We start from the raw sequence: 27,092 nt of genomic DNA on the forward strand, positions 1-27,092 counted from the left end.
ATGTATAAAACAATATAATTCAGCACACAAACATATTTAATAAAAACAATCACATTCAACTGCATAGAGGTCCTCAATCAATCATTTAAACTGCATGAGTGGCACCAACACATCTAACTGCAGTGAATTCTGCAGATTGCACAGGGGCAGTGTGGAACACAAAACGAAGTCCATACAGAAATAGTTTGTTGAGATCGGTGTAGAATAACTTGACTGGCTTGCACAGAGCCCTGACCTCAACCCCATCAAACACCTTTGGGATGAATTGGAACACCGACTGCGAGCCAGGCTTAATCGCCCCAACATCAGTGCCTGACCTCACTATTGCTCGTGGGTGAATGGAAGCAAGACCCCGCAGCAATGTTCCAACATCTAGTGGAAAGCCTTCCCAGAAGAGTGAAGGCTGTTATAGCAGCAAAGGGGACCACCTCCATATTAATGCCAATGATTTTGGAATGAGATGTTCAACGAGCAAATGTCCACAAACTTTTGGTTATGTAGTGAATATACAGTACCAGTCAAAAGATTGGACATACCTACTCATTCAAGGGTTTTTCTTTATTTTACTATTTTCTACAAACCAAAAATGCGTTAAACAAATCTAAATATATTTTCGATTCTTCAAAGTAGCCACCCTTTGCCTTGATGACAGCTTTGCACACTCTTGGCATTCTCCCAACTAGCTTCACCTGGAATGCTTTTCCAACAGTCTTGAAGGATTTCCCACATATGCTGAGCACTTGTTGGTCTGCGGTCCAACTCATCCCAAATCCCAAAATTCTTCACATCCCTGTTAGTGAGCATTTCTCCTTTGCCAAGACAATCCATCCACCTGACAGGTGTGGCATATCAAGAAGCTGATTAAACAGCATGATCATTACACAGTTGCACTTTGTGCTGGGAACAAAAAGAGGCCACTCTAAATTGTGCAGTTTTGTCCCACAACACAATACCATAGATGTCTCAATTTTGAGGGAGCACGCAATTGACATGTCCCCCAGAGCTGTTGCCAGAGACTTGAATGTTAATTTCGCTACCATAAGCAGCCTCCTACGTTGTTTTAGAGAATTTGGCAGTACATCCAACCAGCCTCACAACCGCAGACCACGTGTAACCATGCCAGCCCAGGACCTCCACAGCCGGCTTCTTCATCTGCGGGATCATCTGAGACAAGCCACCCGGACAGCTGATGAAACCGAGGAGTATCTGTCTGTAATAAAGCCCTTTGGGTGGGGAAAAAAACAAATTCTGATTGGCTGGGCCTCGCTCCCAAGTGGGTGAGCATATGCCCTCCCAGGCCCACCTATGGCTGCGCCCCTGCCCAGTCATTTGAAATCCATAGATTAGGGCCTAATGATTGTATTTAAAATCGACATATTTTCCTTATATGGATGTTGAAATTGTTGCATGTTGAGTTTATATTTTTGTTCAGTACACACACACACAAATTCCTGAAATCCAATCAGTTTTTCACATTGATTCAACACATTTTCTTGTTGTTGTTGAAATGAAGTGGAAACATTGTTTCATCTAGTTTGTGCCAAGTGGGATCACAGTCAAACCATACAGACATTCTACCACTACTTCATCACTGGCCATTAAAAATAAGATAACAGCGGTGTATTTGGCCATTCATTTCATAATTTACATTTACATTTAAGTCATTTAGCAGACGCTCTTATCCAGAGCGACTTACAAATTGGTGCGTTCACCTTAAGACATCCAGTGGAACAGCCACTTTACATAATGTTATTACTTAGGTTAATACCAATAAGGACAGTTAATAAAATATGCATAGGCCAGGTGGGGCAGTTTTTCAGATGCTCACCTGAGCTGCATGCCTATGTTGAGGTTGTGGAGAAAGTTCCCACCGAACGCCATGCAATCCTGAGAGGTGAGAACAGCATGGATCCATCCTGGGGAACACAGAGGAGGATGGACCAAATCAACGGCTACCGATGTGGAGCAAAAGGGCTAGTAGCACGAGGCAAAAACAGCCTGCCAACTGAAAATCAATCCATCACCCTCTCCAGTTTCAAGTTTCTCTGAACTCTGCTTTGCATGCAATATATTTAAACTTTTGGAACATTTTGGAATTCTTGTTTTACAGCTGTATATGTTTAAGACACAAAGGGTTTAGGAAAGGATTGTATTATTACACCAGAGGATATATCCTTCCATCTGGCAGCAGTGCAGCCAAACAGGTGTGCCAATGCTGTGCCGGTGGACCCTAAACATAATAAATGCTCTTTCATGGAGGGTGAACATGGAGCTGCTGTGCCCCCAGCAGAGAGGATGGTAGGCGCTCAAGAGATTATATGGATGGTTGATACCAGATGGGGTTCTCTCTCAACCACTGCCTGTCTGCAGGTCGCCTACATACCAGCCTTCAATAGCCCAACACTGACCTTCCCTACCAGGGGGCCTTTGGCTTCCCGTGACAATTAAAGTGTCTGAAATGGTTTATGTTACAACATACATTACCGGTCAAAAGTTTTAGAACACTTTCAAGGGTTTTTCTTTATTTTTACTATTTTCTACATTGTAGAATAATAGTGAAGACATCAAAACTATGAAATAACACATATGGAATCATCTAGTAACCAAAAAATGTGTTAAACAAATCTAAATATATTTTATATTTGAGATTCTTCAAATAGCCACCCTTTGCCTTGATCACAGCTTTGCACACTCTTGGCACAATCCCCCACTCTTAAAATTCTCTTTAGCTGAACTGTTCTTTCAGTTACATTCATCTACAATGTCAGGAGATAGACTAATACAACAAATATATTTCTATGCACTTAGAAACACATTACATTGTTCCCTGGGGAAAATTGTGAAAACAATTGTGAAGCATCCTTACCTTGCATTTTTTGGCAAACACCCTGGAAAGCCCACCCAAATGCACATCGAGATTGGGAAAGGGAAAACCTAGTCAGTTGCATCCGCGGCATTTAACCCAACCCCTCTAAATCTGAGAGGTGCGGGGGGCTGCCTTAATCGACCACATCGTCAGCACCCGGGGAGCAGTTGTTGGGGGTTAAATGCCTTGCTCAAGGGTAGAAAGGCAGATTTTCCACATTGCCGGCTCGGGGATCCGAAACAGCAACCTTTCAGTTACTGGCCCAACGCTCTTAAGTGCTAGGCTACCTGCTGCCTCATGGCTACCTTATTTATGAGTGTCATTGATAAACAATGTCTTTACATGGGGATTAACATTGTTTGCATATTAAAGAATGCTGGTTGTGTCCGTTTATATATGGAGGGCCCGTGTGTGTGTGTACCGGAGGCCTGTGGGAGCGATTTGACAGGTTGGTGAAGAGGGACCATGAGCGTGACCCAATATAGACCAGGGCCGGGCAGCTCTCCCAGCAGGGAGCCACTCGTAATCTTAGTGTCTGCTAGCATCATCAGCCCAGAGAGTTTTCACACGCCTCAGCCCACCAACTGGGAAAAGCAGCCTTGTCGGAAGCCATGTGGTTTCCCTCTAGTGAAACAAATAAGTTTCACTATAAATAATTTGGAAATCTGCTTTTCTGCCCTGTGATTAGAGAAACTGGATAATATATATATATATATATAAAAAATCATACACAGTGCCTTGCAAAAGTATTCATCCCCCTTAGCATTTTTCCTATTTTGTTGCATTACAACCTGTAATTCAAATGGATTTTTATTTGGATTTCATGTAATGGACATAAACAAAATAGTCCAAATTGGTGAAGTGAAATGAAAAAAATAACTTGTTTCAAAAAATTATAAATAATAAAAAACAATAAAAATATAAAAATGCATATGTATTCACCCCCTTTGCTATGAAGCCCCTAAATAAGACCTGGCGCAACTAATTACCTTCAGAAGTCACATAATTAGTTTGATTGCACACAGGTGGACTTTATTTAAGTGTCACATGATCTGTCACCTAATCTCAGTACATATACACACCTGTTCTGAAAGGCCCCAGAGTCTGCAACACCACTAAGCAAGGGGCACCACCAAGCAAGTGGCACCATGAAGACCAAGGAGCTCTCCAAACAGGTCAGGGACAAAGTTGTGGAGAAGTACAGATCAGGGTTGGGTTATAAAAAAATATCCAAAACTTTGAACATCCCACAGAGCACCATTAAATCCATTATTAAAAAATGGAAAGAATATGGCACCACAACAAACCTGCCAAGATAGGGCCGCACACCAAAAGCTCCACAGCGGAGATTGGCGGATCTGTCCATAGGACCACTTTAAGCCGTACACTCCACAGAGCTGGGCTTTACGGAAGAGTGTCCAGAAAAATGCCGTTGCTTAAAGAAAAAAATAAGCAAATACGTTTGGTGTTTGCCAAAAGGCATGTGGGAGACTCCCCAAAAATATGGAAGAAGGAACTCTGGTCAGATGAGACTAAAATTGAGCTTTTTGGCCATCAAGGAAAAAGCTGTGTCTGGTGCAAACCCAACACCTCTCATCACCCCGAGAACCATCCCCACAGTGAAGCATGGTGGTGGCAGCATCATGCTATGGGGATGTTTTTCATCGGCAGGGACTGGGAAACTGGTCAGAATTGAAGGAATGATGGATGGTGCTAAATACAGGGACATTTTTAAGGGAAACCGGTTTGTCTTCCAGAGATTTGAGACTGCGATGGAGGGTCACCTTCCAGCAGGACAATGACCTTAAGCATACTGCTAAAGCAACACTCGAGTGGTTTAAGGGGAAACATTTAAATGTCTTGGAATGGCCTAGTCAAAGCCCAGAACTCAATCTAATTGAGAATCGGTGGTATGACTTAAAGATTGCTGTACACCTGCAGAACCCATCCAACTTGAAGGAGCTGGAGAAGTTTTGCCTTGAATCATGGGCAAAATTCCAGTGGCTAGATGTGCCAAGCCTATAGAGACATACCAAGAGACTTGCAGCTGCAATTGCTGTAAAAGGTGGCTCTACAAAGTATTGCCTTTGGGGGGGGTGAATAGTTATGCACGCTCAAGTTCTGTTTTTTTTGGTCTTATATCTTGCTTGTTTCACAAAAAAGATTTAGCATTTTCAAAGTGGATGTTGTGTAAATCAAAACGACAGAAACCCCCTAATAATTTTTAAAAAATTCCAGGTTGTAAGGCAACAAAATAAGAAAAATACCAAGGGGGTGAATACTTTCGCAAGCCACTGTGTGTGTGTGTGTATGTGTGTGTGTATGCATGTATATAAATAAAGCATCACCTATTTGACTTGCCATATGATGTGGGGAGGACCATATGACGTGAGGAAGTTCTGTGAACCACAGTTGACTGAAGGAAGATGGCATGTAGTTCTGGTGTCCACGGTGACAAAGTGGTTCACTCAGGCCCTTCGGCACTTACAGTTGAAGACACAATCACATAGGCCTTCCTGTGAGACACCATCAAAGGCTAGCTGGCCCGCTCAGTGTCAAGTAGAAAAACAGCTCTACGGCTCCTTATGGCTCTTGTGTTTTTTAATGCCCCGAAGCAGAACTTTGGAAATATAGTGCTGTATATGAGGCATGTTGAAACAGTAGAGAAATTTGAACACTTTGAACTCAGACAAGTTCCTTATAAAAAATTAACACATTTTGTCCTGAGGTGTGAACAGAGACAGTTGCAGAAACATAGTCTCTCCTCACCTGTGGGGATGAGGACGGTGGTTCCCTGCGGCACCACACACTTGTAGCACTGGTCCACCTTGTCCCCGAAGAACACCTCGCTCTGGTTGGGGGACGAACTCCACACCTCGTATAGTGTAAGATTATCCTGGGTCGGTTTGATCAAGTAGAAAATCTTCTCTCCCTTCAGGACAAAGATTCAACATTTGAATTACTAACATAAATGTACAGTAGCGTATCTGAGGGGAATATTTGTGGTTAATCATGCTGGGCTGTCAGACAACATAGCCAAAGCAAACAGACTTGAACAACTCTGTAGCCTAACCGTAGCACATATTTCAAAAGGGATACGCTGTGGTCTGAAGATATACAATATGCTGAGCACAGCAATTCCCCAGTTTACCCAGAGTACATGGTACCACACAGATGTGCCTCCGAAGTCTATGTGGAAGTCTGTGTAGCTGTCCTTCACCCCCATCAGGCAGTACTTCTGAACAAAGGGCTTGGGGAAGAAGGAGTCCTCTGGCCAGTAGTTCTCCACCCAGGACATCTTCTGAGCGATATCAGGCACCACCACCAGCTCTGCCATCCTGAGAGAATACAAAATGAGAGTTTAGTGATGTTCTACCAGTAAGGCAGAGTCGTTTGTCACGCAACTCATCTTTCAATACATCCATCATTGCGCACTAATAAGGCTAAACCGTTCCGTCATGCGGCACCTTCAGATCACTGTTCACCAATCAGCCAAGCATTGACCAATGAGATTAATTTAAAATAATGCATTTCTCCCGACCTCTTTGCCGTTTTCACTTTCTGTTTTACAGATCGCCCACCAACAGTTGAGGCCTCGTCTTATCGTAGAGGGATTGGCTTCATCGTCCCCTGCCTGCTAATCAGGCAGAGCTGATGGTTCTAAATCAGTCGGCTCTAATAGGGTTCCTCCAGAGGACATATTTTCAGATGACAATACACATTTTCTAAAAACAATACAGCCGTTCAAATGATCATTTCCACTGTGAAGCCTGGTAGAACATTGATGCTCAGTTATGAAGGATCAAAGCTCAGTCTCTTATTTTTTTCTAAACCTTTCCGTCTCTCTAAATAGGCTGTAAGCAAAGTGCCTGTTGGCAGTGGATCCCTTCTGCTTGTCTGTAGTAGACAGCATATCTTCAATAGTGCCGTCAGCGCTGTACTTCTGAACTCAGCAAGAATTTGCATCCCTGCTGTTTGGAGTGCAATGCTCATCTCCTCTCACTACTATACTTGCAAGCATGGGGAATATACATTTAGACCCAATTATAGTCCTAGAATTTCACTGAATCACAGGAGTATTCACTAAATGATAGCAGGTAATCTATAACAATTAAGTGCTTTTAGCTACAAATATTATAATTATAATGGTGAATATTTAGTGAAGCCAGAAAATATTAAAGTCAATCCAAATTATACATTGATCAAAGCAGCAACAGGACATGTGTTAACTGCGAAAAGTAACCAATACTTACTTGGTGTCTGAAAACTCCAGACTGATCACGTTCAGCACCTTTGGCCGATGAGGTTTGTAGTAATACTTGACAAACTCTCGAAGCTTCATTTTGCTGTCTGCCTGTCTGGCAACATCAATGACATCCACGATTTTGTCACCACCTGCAAGAGAATGTGTCAGATCAGATGATTTATGCCATGTGGGAGGGAGTTCGGCCTAAAGGGCAGTTGAAGAAAGGACATGCATTAACACTTGAATGTAGAATGTTAGGTAAGGACAGGTGACAGATGGATTTGAAATTATATTACAGCCATATTATTAGGTGTGACTCATGATGGAATATCACAGAACAGCAGACTGATAAATGCTAAGCTCTGCTAATAATAATAACATTTTGAATTCTACCAGGTATAATCAAACCAGTCCAATCCCTGCCCTCTCCCCCAGCCCAGCCACGGGGCCAGTCAGAGCCACTAGAGTTCTCAAGCGCAGTTGTCCTCGTCTCAGGATGGTAAGTTGGTGGTTGAAGAGATCCCTCTACTGGTGTGGGGGCTGTGCTTTGGCAAAGCGGGTGGGGTTATTTCCTGCCTGTTTGACCCCATCCGGGGGCATCATCGGATGGGGCCACAGTATCTCGGCTGACCCGTCCCATCTCAGCCTCCAGTATTTATGCTGCAGTAGTTTGTGTCGGGGGGCTAGGGTCAGTCTGTTATATCTGGAGTACTTCGCCCGTCTTATCCGGTTTTAGGCTGGGTTTCTGTATAGCACTTTAAGATATCAGCTGATGTAAGAAGGGCTATATAAATACATTTGATCTGATGGAGGCTGCAAGGCGTTAAGCTTGCTGACACTTTCGTAACCCCCCTAATACTTCTGATGGAAACCTCAGTGCTGCTGCAGTCTCCCCACTGGAGGAGGTGCATTGAAACATCCAAAGCAATCTCTCCAGATCCAATTACTGTACTCTCAGTGATGAAGGCAGCAACAGGAGGAGGGAAGGCTTGGAGGGGACCTACTAAGAGTTGGTTAATGTCTTTCATGTGTGTAAATAACCTCACCTGTATACAACTGGCAAACGGCAAATAGAAAATGGCGGAGGGATGAACAGACCTGCCGTTAACATGGGGCAGTACCAGGACAGCTGGTGGTTGTGCAAGCCCAGCCCTGTTTGGCCCCACTGGCCACCTCCTGATGTCAGGGAACAGCTAAAGGCAGAGCAGCCTCACATACAGAACAGCCAGGAGAACACTTGTGTACAAATGGGGAAGGGCGCTGCCTGGGCGTAGTATGACCAACGACAAGTGGGGGCAATAAATCTCTCCAGCCACAAATGTCCTAGGCAAATATTTATGGTCCTCATATAAGTAATTATGATCCCTTTCATCAATCTTTTCATCCAGTGACAGTCAGGGACCAGAAGCACAGGTTTCCTGGAGAATAGATGGGTCTTTCTTAGTTCCAGGTCTGAAGTGCGTGGATAGTGTGATGTAACAACCATGCTCCGAAAAGGGCAATAGCTGATTTACAACAGGTTTGCCATTATGCTAAAATGGAGAGATGGCATGCAAAACACATTTTTCAATACAATAACTTACAGGTTAGCAGGCAGAGTGCCCACTGAGCTAAATTGATTAGCTGGGCAGCTGGCCTGTGGTGAATGCTTGGGTTGTTGTGAAGCATTTAAACATTCATGTGAATATAATAATAAATGTATATAGCGCTTTTCATTAAACAGAATCTCAAAGTCTCTTTAAAAATATATATATATATATGTCAATATGAACAATGTCAGATTTTTTTTTTTGACTAATCTACCCCCAAAGAGACCCACACATGAATACGGCCATTAATTGACTGGAACATTTGGATTTGATTGTCAGGTTGACACCTTAACACCACAACCTTAGCTTAAAGATGCACTATGCAGAAATCGCACCGCCATTTCCTGATTGCTAAAATTTTAATAGTTCACCTAAATACAGTTTATGTGAAACAAAACAATCAAGTATAGTGTAGACAATCATTGTACCATTTAAACCGCTGTGAAATATATTTTCTTTAACCAAAAATATTGTATTTTCAGCTGGTGTACAAAACCAAAAGTAAAAGATGCAAAAACTAAACTTAAGAATGGGAAGCATAGAATAACGCACATAGAACAGATATACAGCTTCTTAGACTGACGTTCAATGAGAAAGAAATGTGTGTTGGTCAGGGGGGGCGAGCACGGGGGCCTCGATCAGTGCACGTTTGAGGGTGTTGAATGCCTCACACTCCACTGTCCAAGTGAAAGCCTTGTCCTTCGGCAGCAGGCGGTTCAGGGGAGCAGCGACGCTTGAGAAGCCCCGTACAAACCTCCTGTAGTACGAGGCCAGCCCCAGGATGCTCTTCAGCTGACGCTGGTCGGTGGGCCAGTCTCTGACAGCCCCCACCTTGTCCTCCATGGTGCTGATCTCCTCCTTCCCCACTCGGTGGCCCAAGAAGGACACCTCTCTCCTCATGAAGTGGCACTTCTCAGGGTGGAGCATCAGACCTGCCGTAGCCACCCTCTCCAGCACACGCCGTAGCGCCCCCAGGGCTGACTGGAAGGAGCTGCCATGGGCCAGGATGTCATCGAGGTATACCACACTGCTGTCGGGGGATGCCATCCAACACCCTGTCCATCAAACGCTCAAAAGTAGCAGGAGCGTTGCACAGGCCGAAGCACAGGACCTTGAACTGCCAGTGTCCTCTGTTAGTGGAGAATGCAGTTTTGGCTCTGGCCTCTGGGGAGAGGGGCACCTGCCAGTAGCCACTGCGGAGGTCTAGTGAGGAAAACCAGGAGGACCCCCTAACCAGGTCCAGCGACTCATCGATACGTGGTATGGGGTATGAGTCCTTCCTGGTTACCTCAATCAGCCGCCTGTAGTCCGCACAGAACCTCAGCTTGCCCCCCCTTCTTAGGAACCATGACGACTGGCACCACCCAGGGGCTGTCTGAGGGCTCGATGAAGTCTGACAGCTGCATCGCCAACACGGCCTTGTCTGCCGCCTCCTGGCGTGCCAGCGGGATACGGCGGGGACGCATCTTGATGGGTCGAGCATCACCTGTATCGATCTCATGCTGCACCAGAGGAGTCTGACCCACCTCTTCCTCACTCAGTGCAAAGCTCTCTCTGAATTCAAACAGCAACTGCCACAACCGTTCCTGCTGCTCGGAGTCAAGACCAACACAGTTCCTCCCCCATATCTCCCTCACTGCAGACAGTGTCCTGTCCTCTCCCGTCTGGGGTAGCTGGGCTTTGGGCGCGGCCTGGGCTCACAGAGGGCTGTGTCGTGGAGGTAGCTGGGGGAATGTAACACACAGCCGTAGGTGACAGGGGGGCTGGGGAAAAGTCACACAGATGTGGGGGAGGGGGGGCAGCCATGAGTCTCTGCTGCTTCAACTGTTGGATTAAAGGGTTTGATGGGCTGAGTGAATGTGACATTAGGGGGACCATGGTGACTGCCGGCCCTCCCTGGAAGCTCAGTGTGCCCCCATTTAGGTCTAACTGGCAGCCTGTGTTCCTAGGAAAGTCCAACCCCAGGATACAAGGGTCCTGCACAGCGGCCACCCACACAGGATGACACACAGACCTGCCCCCTACTGTCAGTCATTATTCCCTTCCCTTTCATGGGTGCCAGCTCACCTGTGACTGCGTGGAGCTGCACAGTTGTGGGCTCACACGGAGTCCAACCTGGCACAATATCTGGCCTCACCAGGGTTACTGTGGACCCAGTGTCCACCAGGGCAGAGCAGGGCACCCCCTCCACAGTGACATGACAAAAGTCCCCATCACAGGTCCGCCCCACCACAACAGGCTCAATCCGCTTGCCCTCGTCTGCTTCTGTGGGAAGTGGAGCCTTGCTTCACTTCACTTGTGCCGGTGGGCTCGTCCTGAAGAAGATGGTGGTTGGGATAGAAAACCAGGGGTCCGCACTACCAGGTCTATGCGGACCCCGAGCCGTTTCCCTGAGCTCTGGGGGACATGGGCAATCCCGGCGCAGATGGCCTGGCTGGCCACAACCCCAGCAGATTCTGGGACCAGGGTGTGTGTTTTGTGCCGCCGGTAGCGACACAGCACGAATGAGTTTTGTCATTTCAGCCACCCATGCAGGCTTTTCCAGCTCTCTGCCCATCAGCCCACACAGAGGGTCCGTCTCCCTGCACCCCCAACAAAGCTGGTCCCGTGCTAGCTCGCTCTGCACAGAGGGGGCATGTGAGCATATGCCCGCCGAGAGAGGCTCTCAATGTCATTAGCTAGCACCCGTAGAGGCTCCCCAGGCTGCCTGCGTCTATTACTCAGTTCGGAGCGCAGTAGCCCGGCTGTACACACTGTCCATAGCGCCTCCTCAGTGCTCCCACTAAAGCACCATAATCACATCTGTCCTTGGGGCTAATCAATATCAAACAGGCCAGAGCATCATCCGTGAGGCATAAAGCCAACTGCAGTGCCCGATCTTCATTCAACCACACCCTAAAATGTTCAGTTCAAACTGAGCATGAAAAGCTTCCCAATCCGCCTTACCGGAATACTTCAGGGTCTTAACAGATAAGGACGCAGCCTGGACTGGGCGCCGCCATGTTTGTTTACATCCTGAGCCCCAGATTCCTCGTCTCGCCGTGTTCGACGTCACCCCTTCGGTCCGCCCACCAGAATCCGTGCGAAGCACAGTCGACGGGGCACACATGCCCGCTTCAGCCGCCATCACTCTAACGTCCTCCCTCAAGCGGCCTCTAGGCTCCGACGCCCTGGCGATCTCCTCGGCCATAATCGTCCCCTACCTCCACCTTCACTTTCGGATTCCCTCGAAGCATTTTCAACCCCGTTCTCACCTATGGTAGCTAGCTGACTAACTTTTATCAAGGTTTTTACTTCTGACACCAATGTAATGACCTGACTAGATCATAAAGGAACAATTGTCCAGACTGAGGCTTGAGTTTACGAATTGACGGTTTATTAACCCAACTTTACACAGGCTACTGTTTGGCCGTAGCCCACACCAAATAAATGAAAGATACCCCACAAACCAACCGTGAGCTTCTCTTGTGAAGGCCAGACGTAAGAGAGAGAACAAAGGCTAAACCTGGTCTTAACTTCCAATGCTCCATCCCCCTGCCCAACCCCCCTCCACGCCACTCCGCCAAGATGCCCGGCATCAGAACATTCCAGGCATTCCCGTGATTGGCACATAGCAGGTTGATTGGCATGTCGGACCCCGCGAACACTGGGTACTGGTAAGTACAACACAACCACCTACAAGCCTAACACACAACACACAGCTGCCTGTGCGGGTCGCTACAATATATTAGCACACTGAACCAATTCCTTTGAAAATGGACCAGTTTTGAAATATGGTACAGTTAATGTACACAAGGCAAACAAAGGCACCAAAACAGCACACTGACAGAGTGATCTAAACAGCACATACTGATAGATTCTTAAAATGTTTTCTTCTTACCAACATACTCCTCCACATCCCTGACAGAGAAGCTGGAGGGGGGCAGCTTGAGACCCAGTCCGCCTAGTTGGGGAACGGCGATGGGGTAGCTGAAGCCCTGCTTCTCCAGGTACTTCTGTGTTACCTGATGTCCCTGCATCTGCACCAGGATCTCAGCCGCACTGCAACAAAGGAAAGAGGGGTCATATATAAGAATACATCTGATCAAATAACATTTTATTGGTCACATGCGCCAAATGCAACAGGTGTAGCCTTTACCGTGAAATGCTTACAACACGAGCCCTTAACCAACCAAAGTGAAAAATACTTTTACATGAAAAAAAATGTTAACACAATGAAATAACAATAACCATGGCTGCAGGAAGTAGTTGGGGTGGGGGTGTTGCAATTTTTGCAGATGATTTTTGTGCCCGCGATGGAGATGTCTATATCGGTCCGCTAATACAGTAAAGGCCCAATGTACAGTCGTGGCCAAAAGTTTTGAGAATGACACAAATATTAATTTCCACAAAGTTTGCTGCTTCAGTGTCTTTAGATACTTTTGTCAGATATTACTATGGAATACAGAAGTATAATTACAAGCATTTAATAAGTGTCAAAGGCTTTTATTGACAATTATATGAAGTTGATGCAAAGAGTCAATATTTGCAGTGTTGACCCTTCTTTTTCAAGACCTCTACAATCCGCCATGGCATGCTGTCAAATTAACTTCTGGGCCACATCCTGACTGATGGCAGCCCATTCTTGCATAAATCAATGCTTGGAGTTTGTCAGAATGTGTGGGTTTTTGTTTGTCCACCCGCCTCTTGAGGATTGACCACACGTTCTCAATAGGATTAAGGTCTGGGGAGTTTCCTGACCATGGACCCAAAATATCGATGTTTTGTTCCCCGAGCCACTTAGTTATCACTTTTGCTGGAAAAGGCATTGTTTGTCACCAAACTGTTCCTGGATGGTTGGGAGAAGTTGCTCTCGGAGGATGTGTTGGTACCATTCTTTATTCATGGCTGTGTTCTTAGGCAAAATTGTGAGTGAGCCCACTCCCTTGGCTGAGAAGCAACTCCACACATGAATGGTCTCAGGATGCTTTACTGTTGGCATGACACAGGACTGCTGGTAGCGCTCACCTTGTCTTCTCAGGACAAGCTTTTTTCCAATGCCCCAAACAATCTGAAAGGGGATTCACCAGAGAAAATGACTTTACTCCAGTCCTCAGCAGTCCAATCCCTGTATCTTTTGCAGAATATCAGTCAGTCCCTGATGTTTTTCCTGGAGAGAAGTGGCTTCTTTGCTGCCCTTCTTGACACCAGGCCATCCTCCAAATGTCTTCGCCACACTGTGCGTGCAGATGCACTCACACCTACTTGCTGCCATTCCTGAGCAAGCTCTGTAATGGTGGTAACCCGATTCCGCAGCTGAATCAACTTTAGGAGACGGTCCTGGTGCTTGCTGGACTTTCTTGTGCGCCCTGAAGCCTTCTTCACAACAATTGAACTGCTCTCCTTGAAGTTCTTGATGATCTGATAAAATGGTTGATTTAGGTGCAATCTTACTGACAGCAATATCCTTGCCTGTGAAGCCCTTTTTGTGCAAAGCAATGATGACACATGTTTCCTTGCAGGTAACCATGGTTGACAGAGGAAGAGCAATGATTCCAAGCACCAGCCTCCTTTTGAAGCTTCCAGTCTGTTATTTGAACTCAACACACCTGTGTTAACGAGAGAATCACTGACATGATATCAGCTGGTCCTTTTGTGGCAGGGCTGAAATGCAGTGGAAATGTTCTTTTGGGGATTCCGTTCATTTGCATGGCAAAGAGGGACTTGCCATTAATTGCAATTCATTTGATCACTCTTCATAACATTCTGGAGTATATGCAAATTGCCATCATACAAACTGAGGCAGCAGACTGTGAAAATTAATATTTGTGGCATTCTCAAAACTTGGCCACGACTAATATTTTTGTGAAAAAATGTAAGTTAAATATATTTCAGTGTTTACCAGCATTTGTAACTTGAGATAATTACAGTGCCTTTGGAAAGTATTCAGACTCCTTGACTTTTTCGACATTTTGTTAAGTTAGTCTTATTCTAAAATATAATAAATAAATAAATAAATACAAATCCTCAATCTACACACAACACCCCATAATGACAAAGCGAACAGGTTAAAAACACAAATACATTATTTACATAAGTATTCCCTTTGCTACGAGACTCAAAATAGAGGTCAGATGAATCCCGTTTCCATTGATCATCCTTGAGATGTTTCTACAACTTGATTGGAGACCACCTGTGGTAAATTCAAATGATTGTGTGCATTTCCAAATCATGTCCACATCTATGGAAGTAGTTGACAGTACATGTCAGAGCAAAAACCAAGCCATGAGGTCGAATGAATTGTCTGTAGAGCTCAGAGACAGGATTGTGTCGAGGCACAGAACTGGGGAAGGGTACCAAAACATGTCTACAGCATTGAAGGTCCCCAAGAACACAGTGACCTTCATCATTCTTAAAATGGAATAAGTTTGTAACCACCAAGACTTCCTAGAAGGACAACCATCTCTGCAACACTCCATTATTGGCCATTATTGTAGAGTGGCCATACGGAAGCCATTCCTCAGTAAAAGAAAACAGCATGCTTGGAGTTTGCCAAAAGGCACCTAAAGACTCTCAGACCATGAGAAACATGATTCTCTGGTCTGATGAAACCAAGATTGAACTCTTTAGCCTGAATGCCAAGAATCACATCTGGAGGAAACCTGGCACCCTCCCTACAGTGAAGTGTGGTAGCAGCATCATGCTGTGGGGATGTTTTTCAGCAGCAGGGACTGGGAGACTAGTCAGGATTGAGGGAAAGATGAATGGAGCAAAGTACAGAGAGATCCTTGATGAAAACCTGCTCCAGAGTGCTCAAGACCTCAGACCGGGGTGAACGTTTACCTTCCTACAGGACAACGACCCTAAGCACACAGCCAAGACAATGCAGCAGTGGCTTCGGGACAAGTCTCTGAATGTCCTTGAGTGGCCCAGCCATAGCCCGGTCTTGCACCCGATCGAACATCTCTGGAGACCTGAAAAAAGCTGTACAGCGACGCTCCCCATCCAACCGGACAGAGCTTAAGAGTATCTGCAGAGAGGAATGGGAGAAACTTCCCAAATACAGGTGTGCCAAGCTTGTAGCATCATACCCAAGAAGACTTTATGTTGTAATTGCTGCCAAAGGTGCTTCAACAAAATACTGAGTAAAGGGTCTGAATACTTATGTAAATGTGATCATTTTAAATGAGCAACAATTTCTAAAAACCTATTTTTGATTTGTAATGTGGTCTTGTGTGTAGATTGATGAGGGGGAAAAAAACAATTTAATCCATTTTAAAATAAGGCTGTAACGTAACAAAATGTGGAAAAAGTCTAGGTCTGAATACTTTCCAAAGGCACTGTAAGTAGGGGTAAAAGTGACTAGGCAATCAGGATAGATAATAAACAGTAGCAGCATGTGAAGAGTGTGAAAGTGTGTGTGTGTGTGTGTGGGGGGGGGGGCGTCAATATGCATGTGTGTGTAAGAGTGTGTGGGTATATATTTACACACGTGTGTGTTGGAGTGTCAGTGTAGTATGTGTGAGTGTGTGGGTAAGTCCAGTGAGTGTGCATAAAGCCGGTGCAAGAGAGAGTCAGTGCAAATAAAAAGGGGGTCAATGCAAATAGTCCGGGTAGCCATTTGATTCACTGTCAGCAGTCTTATGGCTTGGGGGAAGAAGCTGTTCAGATGCATTTTGTTCACAGACTTTGCGCTCCGGTACAGCCTGATTTGACTCTTTTAAGTAGATGCATTCGTGGAGTGTGTTGACCAATCATCCTTCATATATTCACATTCAAGGGCCACAGGCTGAATACATGAAGGTAGTCTCTGTTGATGGTTGGTCTGTTGTCATAGTTTTCTATGACCTATTACAGCTGTCAAAGTAGGCACCACTGCAGTGTTTATGCTGCGCTCGTAACCAAGTGAGAAGTGGGAATTTACCACATGACTGAAAAATCCACTTGAACAGCCCTCCAACAAGTAATTACTAGTGGAAAACTTGTCCATCATCCTGAGCTCCCACATGCTGACCTCTGACCTCACCTACTAAGGACATTACCTCGATAATAGCATCTTCGGCAGTTAAATGCAACAAAACATTATTTATAAAAAGCAATCTATTAATATGTTGAACACTAATTTGTAAACAAGCATGATAGTTGTAATTTTAGTTTATTTCTCAACGAGTTTAAAAATAACGTAAATGCATCCAACTGGTAAATTCCCACCTCCCACTTGGTTACGAACACAACATTAGATGCAGCTGCGGATCCAACTTTTCTGGAGCCCTCTTCCCTACAGCTAAAGGTCCCGAAGCTTCTGCGCATGTGCAGGAGTCAGTCTCTGCTCTACTCGTAGAGAACAGGCTACTCTGGTGAATGGTGCTTGCTTAACTTCTTCGAGATAGGGGGCGCTCTTTTAATTTTTGGATAAAATACGTTCCCGTTTTAAACAAGATATTTTGTCACGAAAAGATGCTCGACTATGCATGTAATTGACAGCTTTGGAAAGAAAAAACTCTGACGTTTCCAAAACTGCAAAGATACTATCTGTGAGTGCCCCAGAACTAATGCTACAGGCGAAACCAAGATGAAATTTCATACAGGAAATGGTCCAGATTTTGAATGCCCTGTGTTCCAATGTCTCCTTATATGGCTGTGAATGCGCCAGGAATGAGCCTGCACTTTCTGTCGTTTCCCCAAGGTGTCTGCAGCATTGTGACGTATTTGTAGGCATATCATTGGAAGATTGACCATAAGAGACTACATTTACCAGGTGTCCGCCCGGTGTCCTCCGTCGAAATTATTGCGTAATCTCTAGGTCCATGCGCGTTCCATTTTCTTCAGAGGAGAAACCAAACTGCCACGAATGATTTATCATCGATAGATATGTGAAAAACACCTTGAGGATTGATTCTAAACAACGTTTGCCATGTTTCTGTCGATATTATGGAGTTAATTTGGAAAAAAGTTTGGGTTGTAATGACTTAATTTTCGGGTTTTTTCTTACCCAAACGTGATGAACAAAACGGAGCGATTTGTCCTACACAAATAATCTTTTTGGAAAAACTGAACATTTGCTATCTAACAGAGTCTCCTCATTGAAAACATCTGAAGTTCTTCAAAGGTAAATGATTTTATTTGAATGCTTTTCTTGTTTTTGTGAAAATGTTGCATGCTGAATGCTAAGGTTAAATGCTATGCTAGGCTATCAATACTCTTACACAAATGCTTGTTTAGCTATGGTTCAAAAGCATATTTTGAAAATCTGAGATGACAGTGTTGTTAACAAAAGGCTAAGCTTGAGAGCAAATATATTTATTTAATTTAATTTGCGATTTTCATGAATAGTTAACGTTGCGTTACGGTAATGAGCTTGAGGCTATAAATAGGATCCCGGATACGGGATTGCTCGTCGCAACAGGTTAATAAAGTTTGATCAAAGCTGAATCAATGTCTGCAAGATCACAATGATAGTATTCTACATAATAAAACCGAATATAATAGCATAGTATGTTATTTGAAGACCAAAAAACACCACCTCATTCCTTTTGAGATTTTAGGATGATTGTGATAATGGTCACATTTCTCTCTCGTAGCCAAAACCCAACAGTGCGCACCACTAGCCAAAATATGCGCTTCGAAACTAAACACAGGTAGGCTATGCTACAGTTTGTTATCACCATCTGCCCTTAAATTCTCTCACTGTACATAATTCCAAACACTAAGACGCAAGAAGATCTAAAATGCATATGAATATGATTGCATGGTTGGCAATGCATACTGCATGGACGTTTCACTGGTAAAAAACGTAAAGAATTATCAATCACGATTGACAGTGAGAAACATGAAGGGACAGTGACCACAAAAATGTGTGCGTAAAGTCGAGGTAAAGAAACACATGGGCAGAACGGGATTTGGATCTTTGGCTCTGGGGAAAAGGAATCCAGGGTGGCAGGACGGGGGTGTTTAACTTGAGTGTAGGGGGCAGGATTTTCGTTTTTGGCGAAAAAACGTAACAATTTGAAACGGCCTATTTCTCAGGCCCAGAAACTAGAATATGCATGCATAATTGTCAGATTAGGATAGAGAACACTCTAAAGTTTCCAAAACTGTCCAAATATTGTCTGTGAGTATAACATAACTGATATTGCAGGCAAAAACCTAAGGAAAATCCAACTAGGAAGTGCTGTTTTTCCTGAAAGCTCTCTGTTCCATTGGATGCCTTGCCTCCATTTAAAGGGATATCAACCAGATTCCTTTTCCTATGGCCTCAAGGTGTCAGTCTTTAGACATAGTTTCAGGCTTTTATTTTGAAAAATGAGCGAGAAAGATAACATTGCGTCAGTGGATAGCTGGGTGTTCGCAGAGTTTTGCTTGCGCAACAGAGTGGGGCAGCCATCGTCTCTCCCTCTCCTATTGAAAAAGTGACAGTCCCGGTTGATATATTATTGATTATATATATATATATATATATATATATATATATAACAACCTGAGGATAGATTATAAAAAACGTTTGACATGTTTCTGTGGACATTACGGATACCATTTGGAATTTTCGTCTGCGATGTCGTGACCGCTCGAGCCTGTGGATTTCTCAACATAACGCACCAAACAAATGGAGGTATTTTGGATATAAAAATAATCTTTATGGAACAAAAGGAACATTTATTGTGTAACTGGGAGTCTCGTGAGTGCAAACATCCGAAGATCATCAAAGGTAAGCGATTTAATCTATTGCTTTTCTGACTTTCGTGACCAATCTACTTGGCTGCTAGTGTTTGTAATATTTTGTCTACTGAGAGAGATGTTCTTACATAAACGCTTGTTATGCTTTCGCCGAAAAGCTGTATTGAAATCTGAAATGCCAGGTGGATTAACAAACAGATAAGCTATGTTTTGCTATATTGCACTTGTGATTTCATGAAAAGTTCATATTTTTAGTAATTTAATTTGACGCGCACCAATTCAGCAGGTGTTGATGAAAATGATCCTGCTAAGGGGTTGGGTGTGTCAAGAAGTTAACTACAGATCCGTAGCCTCTTGCATTTTTTGTAAGAGTTTAGTTTGTATTTGAAATGTGTCACTAAGGGGCAAGAGCCCAGTTCATGGTGGTTCAGTGCAATGCCCAGACCACACCAGGAAAACACTGGTTTTCAACTCAGGGTGTGAACCTGGGACTCACTGCTATGTGGTGACTTGTGTGTGTGCATCTGTGGCTTGGTCACAGGGGTGTCAGGCCTGCTGGTGGCTGGTATCTTGGCTCCTTCAGTACCTAGGAAAGGGCCTGTTCTGCAGCTCTCGTACAAACACAGAGGTCCCCGCCTGCACCAGCCTGCTGCCATCGTCAGGCTCTGTGTAGTCGTGCCGGTGCCAGTTGATACGCTTTTTCACTGTAAAGATAAAGCATCAATTAATTGTTAAACTCTTGAACATTCAGAGACTCCGTGATCACAGTCGATACTACACAGACCTAGCAGGGCTAGACCAGCTACTTAAGTGTCTGAGGAACATGAAAGCCGTGAGTTATGGATCGTCTCCATAAACCGTTTCACAAGCCCATAAAGCCCACGTCCTCCCCAGACGAACGAGGGCCATGTTCAATCTCAATTTGATGATTACCCCACCATTGAATTACCTTAATAATGCCCCCATCAGTATGCTCTGGGAGGTCAGACCCACTTTAGACCATAAAGAGAGAAAAGGGTAGACGTCTACTTGACAGCCAACTATTCCCCAAATAGCAATTAAAATCAACCGTGCTGGAGTAATACAGAGAGAGACAGAGTGCGTGGTGGTGGGGTGTAGAGGTCGACCGATTATGATTTCTCAATGCCGATACAGATTATTGGAGGACCGAAAAAAGGCGATACCGATTATATCGGCCGATTTTTAACAATTACATTTAAGTCATTTAGCAGACGCTCTTATCCAGAGCGACTTACAAATTGGTGCATTCACCTTATGACATCCAGTGGAGCAGCCACTTTACAATAGTGCATCTAAATCTTTTAAGGGGGGGGGGGGGTCAGAAGGATTACTTTATCCTAACAATACTGAATGAACACTTATTTTAACTTAATACATCAATAAAAATCCATTTAGCCTCAAATAAACAATGAAACATGTTCAATTTTGTTTAAATAATGCAAAAACAAAGTGTTGGAGAAGAAAGTAAAAGTGCAAAGTAAATCGTTTCAGTTCCTTGCTCAGAACATGAGAACCTATGAAAGCTGGTGGTTAATTTTAACATGAGACTTCAATATTCCAAGGTAAGAGGTTTTAGGTTGTAGTTAATATAGTATTTATAGGACTATTTCTCTCTATACCATTTGTATTTCATATACCTTTGACTATTGGATGTTCTTATAGGCACTTTAGTATTGCCAGTGTAACAGTATAGCTTCCGTCCCTCTCCTCACCCCTACCTGGGCTCGAACCAGGAACACATCGACAACAGCTACCCTCGAAGCATCGTTACCCATCACTCCACAAAAGCCACGGCCCTTGCAGAGCAAAGGGAACAACGACTCCAAGTCTCAGAGCGAGTGACGTTTAAAATGCTATTAGCGCGCACCCCGTTAACTAGCTAGCCATTTCACATCGGTTACACCAGCCTAATCTCGGGAGCTGATAGGCTTGAAGTCATAAACAGCTCAATGCTTGAAGCACAGCGAAGAGCTGCTGGCAAAACGCACCAAAGTGCTGTTTGAATGAATGCTTACGAGCCTGCTGCTGCCTACCACTGCTCAATCAAATATCAAATCATAGACTTAATTATAACACACAGAAATACGAGCGTTTGGTCATTAGTATGTATGGTCGAATCCAGAAACTATCATTTCGAAAACAAAACGTTTATTATTTCAGTGAAATACGGAACCGTTCCGTATTTTATCTAATGGGTGGCATCCCTAAGTCTAAATATTGCTGTTACATTGTACAACCTTCAATGTTATGTCATAGTTACGCAAAATTCTGGCAAACTAGTTTGCAACGAGCCAGGCGGCCCAAACGGTTGCATATACCCTGACTTTGCGTGCAATGAACGCAAGAGAAGTGACACAATTTCACCTGGTTAATATTGCCTGCTAACCTGGATTTCTTTTAGCTAAATATGCAGGTTTAAAAATATATAATTCTGTGTATTGATTTTAAGAAAGGCATTGATGTTTATGGTTAGGTACAGTCGTGCAACGATTGTGCTTTTTTCGCAAATGCGCTTTTGTTAAATAATCCCCCGTTTGGCGAAGTTGGCTGTCTTTGTTAGGAAGAAATAGTCTTCACACAGTTCGCAACAATCCAGGCGGCCCAAACTGCTGCATATACCCGTACTCTGTTGCAAGAGAAGTGGCACAATTTACCTAGTTAAAATAAATTCATGTTAGCAGGCATATTAACTAAATATGCAGGTTTAAAAATATATACTTGTGTATTGATTTTAAGAAAGGCATTGGTGTTTATGGTCAGGTACACATTGGAGCAACGACAGTCCTTTTTCGTGAATGCGCACCGCATTGATTATATGCAACGCAGGACACGCTAGATAAACTAATAATATCATCAACCATGTGTAGTTAACTAGTGATTATGATTGATTGATAGTTTTTTTTATAAGATAAGTTTAATACTAGCTAGCAACTTACCTTGGCTTCTTACTGCATTTGCGTAACAGGCTGGCTCCTCGTGGAGTGCAATGAGAGGCAGGTGGTTAGAGCGTTGGACTAGTTAACTGTAAGGTTGCAAGATTGAATCCCCGAGATGACAAGGTAAAAATCTGTCGTTCTGCCCCTAAACAAGGCAGTTAAGCCACCGTTCCTAGGCTGTCATTGAAAATAAGAATGTGTTCTTAACTGGCTTGCCTAGTTAAATAAAGGATAAATATAAGGTGTAAAAAATAAATAAATAAATAGGCCAAATCGGTGTCCAAAAATACAGATTTCCGATTGTTATGAAAACTTGAAATCTGCCCCTCCGATTAAATCGGTCGACCTCTAGTGGGGTGGTACTTACTCAAGCAGGGTCCGTGTTGGACATCACAGTTGGGACAGTGGTAAACATCGATGTCCACGGCATGGTGCTCTTCCACTTGGACACAGCTGGGGCAAGAAGAGAAAAAGGAGACATTTTAGACTCAGTTAAAAGGAAATAAGCACATACTCAACACAAAATTCCACATCTCTAGAAAATATTTACTGAACAAAGATAAAACGCAACATGCAACAATTTCTAAGATTTTACTGAGTTATTTTTAATTTATTTAACCAAGCAAGCCAGTTAAGAACAAATTCTTATTTACAATGACGGCCTACAGCAGGCCAAACCCGAATGACGCCGGGCCAATTGTGCGCCGCCCTATGGGACACCCAATCACGGCCGGTTGTGATACAGCCTGGAATCGAACCAGGGTGTCTGTAGTGAAGCCTCTAGCACTGAGATGCAGTGCCTTAGGGCTCCTGAGTTGCGCAGCGGTCTATCAGAAATCAGTCAATTGAAATAAAATCCTAATCTACAGATCTCACATCCATGGGCGGGCATAGGCCCACCCACGGGGGAGCCTGGCCCAGCCAATCAGAATGGAGTCTCTCCCCACAGACAAAAATACTCCTCAGTTTCATCGGCTGGTCTCAGGCGATCCCGCAATTGAAGAAGCCGGATGTGGAGGTCCTGGGCTGGCGTGGTTACATGTGGTCTGCGGTTGTGAGGCCGGTTGGATATACTACCAAATTCTCCCCCAAAAACTTGAGGCGGCTTATGGTAGAGAAATGAACATTAAATTCTCTGCCAACAGCTCTGGTGAACATTCCTGCAGTCAGCATGCCAATTGCACGCTCCCTCAAAGCTTGAGACATCTGTGGCATTGTGTTGTGTGACAAAACTGCACATTTAGAGTGGCCTTTAATTGTCCCCAGCACAAGGTGCACCGGTGTAATCATAATGCTGTTTAAATCTGCTTCTTGATATGCCACAGCTGTCAGATGGATGGATTATCTTGGAAAATGAGAAATGCTCACTAACAGGGATGTAAACAAATATGTGCATAACATTTTAAAGAAATAAGGCTTTTGTGCATATGAAACATTTCTGGGATCTTTTATTTGAGCTCATGAAAGGTTAGTGGGGGTCATCAGGGTAGCATTGTGAATGTGCACACACCTGGGTGGGTTCACTTATGAAGCACCAATGGCCACCCTACTTCAGCCCCCGCTGGCCTGATGTGAAAACATTTTCACTGCATATTTCCCCCTGGATTCCGCATTGAGAAGCGAGTCTAAACAAATAAATCAATCTGTCAGAGGCAGAAGGCTGCCCTGTGCATCACCTAGCCTTATGGTGGCACAACAAAGATGTCTCCATGGTGACAGCAGACACACTGGCAGCGTTCAGAGTCTTACTGTACAACACCTCTGCTCACACACCTATACAGGCTGACTGAAGCTGCAGCCCCATTCCGCTGCACCATACCAGTATTCTAGAGAAAGCTGAATGTTGGTGGATAAAGCTAGTGGACAATTCAAAATGATGTTCAAATTCAATTATTTCAAAAACAATTTAAATAAAATTTGATTTGTCAAATGCGTTGTAAAAAAACAAAAGAATTAGAAAAATAAATAATAATACAGGTACCATAATAGAGGGACACCTTCAGGCGTTTGGAACATGGTACCTTCAGGCGTTTGGAAATTGCTCCCAAGGATGAGCCAGACTTGTGGAGGTCTACAAAAATATTTCTGAAGTCTTGGCTGATTTCTTTGGAATTTCCCATGATGTCAAGCAAAGAGGCACTGAGTTTGAAGGTAAGCCTTGAAATACATCCACAGATACACCTCCAGTTGACTCAAATTATGTCAATTAGCATATCAGAACCTTCTAAAGCCATGACATTTTCTGGAATTTTCCAATCTGTTTAAAAGGCACAGTCAACTTAGTGTATGTAAACTTCTGACTCACTGGAATTGTGATACAGTGAAATAATCGGTCTGTAAACAATTGATGGAAAAATGACTTGTGTCATGCAAAGTAAAGTCTCCTAACCGACTTGCTAAAACTATAGTTTGTTAACAAGAAATGTGTGGAGTGGTTGAAAAACGAGATTTAATGACTCCAACCTAAGTATATGTAAACCTCCGACTTCAACTGTATAAATATATGGATGAGCGATGGCCAGGAGGCATAGGGAAGATGCAATAGATGGTATAAGATACAGTATATACACATCTGAGATTAATAATGTTTACATATCTTACATTACTCAAGTGTAATTGTTTAAAGTGACTAGTCAGTCTGAAGGCAGCAGCCTCTCTGAGTTAGTGGTGGCTGTTTAACAGTCTGATGGCCTTGAGATAGAAGCTGTTTTTCAGTCTCTCGGTCCCAGCTTTGATACACCTGTATGGACTTTGCCTTCTGGATGGTAGCGGGGTGAACAGGCAGTGGCTCGGGTGGTTGTTGTCCTTGATCTTTTTGGACTTCCTGTGACATCCGGTGCTGTAGGTGTCCAGGAGGAAAGGTTTGCCCCCGGTGATACGTTGCGCAGACAGCACCACCCTCTGGAGAGCCTTGTGTATGACGAGGAACTTTAAAAACAAAAACTTTCCACCGTTTCCACTACTGTCCCTTCGATGTGGATAGGGGGTGCTCCCCTGCTGTTTCCTGAAGTCCACGATCATCTCCTTTGTTTTGTAGACGTTGAGTGAGAGGTTGTTTTCCTGACACCACACTGTGCCCTCACCTCCTCTGTCGGCTGTCTCGTCATTGTTGGTAAACAAGCAAACTTTTTAAAACCCTGTTTCTTCTCAATTTCGTGGCATCCAATTGGTAGTTACAGTCTTGTCTCATCGTGGCAACTCCCGTACGGACTCGGGAGAGGCGAAGGTCGGGTGCCGGGAATCCTCCGAAATACAACACAACCAAGCCGCACTGCTTCTTGACACAATGCCCACGGAAGCCAGCCACACTGATGTGTCGGAGGAAACACTGTGCACCTGGCGACGGTGTCAGCGTGCATTGCGCCCAGCTCGCCACAGCCAAACCCTCTCGACGCTGGGCCAATTGTGCGCCGCCCCATGGGTCTCCCGGGCACGGCCGGCTGTGACAGAGCCTGGACTCGAACCCAGAATCTCTAGTGGCACAGCAAACACTGAAATGCAGTGCCTTAGACCACTGCGTCACTCGGGAGGCCTAGCCTTAATTTCTCAGAACAAGAATAGACTGACGAGTTTCAGAAGAAAGTTATTTGTTTCTGGACATTTTGAGCCTGTAATCGAACTTACAAAAGCTGATGCTCTAAATACTCAACTAGTCTAAAGAAAGCCACTTTTATTGCTTCTTTAAATTAGCACAACAGGTTTCAGCTGTGCTTACAGAGGCCCATTATCAGCAACCATCACTCCTGTGTTCCAATGGCACGTTTGGTTAGCTAATCCAAGTTTATAATTTTAAAAGGCTAATTTAAAACAAAGGCCAAAAAGGCAAAAAACTTTTGTAGTGTACGTCTCTCGTGACTGAGCCGTTGAATTGCGACTCCACTCTGTCCCTATACCGACATTTGACTGCCTTGCAGAGGGAATAACTACACTGGTTTATGTTCGGCCATATTCCCAGTCCTCTTTCCATGGTTAAATGCGGCGGTTCGCGCTTTCAGTTTTGCGCAAATTCCGCCATCCATCCACGGTTTTTGTTTAGGGTAGGTTTTAGTCACAGTGGGTACAACATTTCCAATGCACTTCCTTATGAACTCACTCACCGAGTCAGCGTATAGATCGATGTTGTTATCCGAGGCTGCCTGGAACATTTCCCAGTCCGCATGATCAAAACAATCTTGAAGCGAGGATTCCGATTGGTCAGACCAGCGTTGAACGGTTCTCTTTACTGGTACATCCTGTTTGAGTTTCTGTCTATTGGACGGTAGGAGCAAGATGGAGTCGTGGTCGGATTTGCCGAAGGGAGGGCAAGGGAGGGCCTTGTATGCGTCACCGAAGTTAGAGTAGCAGTGGTCAAGTGCATTGCCCGCGCGACTGCTGCAATCAATGTGCTGATAAATTTGAGAACAAGGCTACCTAAATTCTGTTTTGTTAAAATCCCCAGCTACAATAAATGCAGCCTCAGGATATGGTTTCCAGTTTACATAGAGTCCAGTGAAGTTCCTTGAGGGCTATCGTGTTATCTACTTGGAGGGGGTATATACTAGAGGTCGACCGATTATGATTTTTCAACGCCGATACCGATTATTGGAGGACCAACAAAGCCGATACCAATTAAAAATCGGACGATTTAAAAAAATTGTATTTGTAATAATGACAATTACAACAATACTGAATGAACACTTATTTTAACTTACATCAATAAAATCAATTTAGCCTCAAGTAAATAATGAAACATGTTCAATTTGGTTTAAATAATGCAAAAACAAAGCGTTGGAGAAGAAAGT

At 44.1% G+C, this 27,092-nt stretch overlaps 1 protein-coding gene across 7 annotated transcripts in view; it reads right to left on the reverse strand.

Annotated features, from left to right (window-relative positions):
• The window catches only part of LOC115134043 (lysine-specific demethylase 7B-like), a 57,840-nt gene that overhangs the window by 11,586 nt on the left and 19,162 nt on the right, over positions 1-27,092 (reverse strand). For all 7 annotated transcript variants that reach the window (XR_003864290.2, XR_010464686.1, XM_029667606.2 and 4 more), the window contains exons 2-8: positions 22,679-22,764; positions 19,941-20,058; positions 12,582-12,742; positions 7,120-7,261; positions 6,018-6,204; positions 5,636-5,798; positions 1,829-1,916 (exon numbers count right to left, since the gene is read on the reverse strand). Coding sequence is in view for 5 of the 7 variants with exons in the window: in XM_029667606.2 (XP_029523466.2) it covers positions 1,829-1,916; positions 5,636-5,798; positions 6,018-6,204; positions 7,120-7,261; positions 12,582-12,742; positions 19,941-20,058; positions 22,679-22,764 (945 nt within the window). In the remaining 2 variants the exon portion in view is untranslated. The remainder of the gene's footprint in view (positions 1-1,828; positions 1,917-5,635; positions 5,799-6,017; positions 6,205-7,119; positions 7,262-12,581; positions 12,743-19,940; positions 20,059-22,678; positions 22,765-27,092) is intronic.

The sequence above is a fragment of the Oncorhynchus nerka genome, linkage group LG9a, assembly GCF_034236695.1.
Source record: "Oncorhynchus nerka isolate Pitt River linkage group LG9a, Oner_Uvic_2.0, whole genome shotgun sequence".
Classification (NCBI taxonomy): Eukaryota; Metazoa; Chordata; class Actinopteri; order Salmoniformes; family Salmonidae; genus Oncorhynchus; species Oncorhynchus nerka.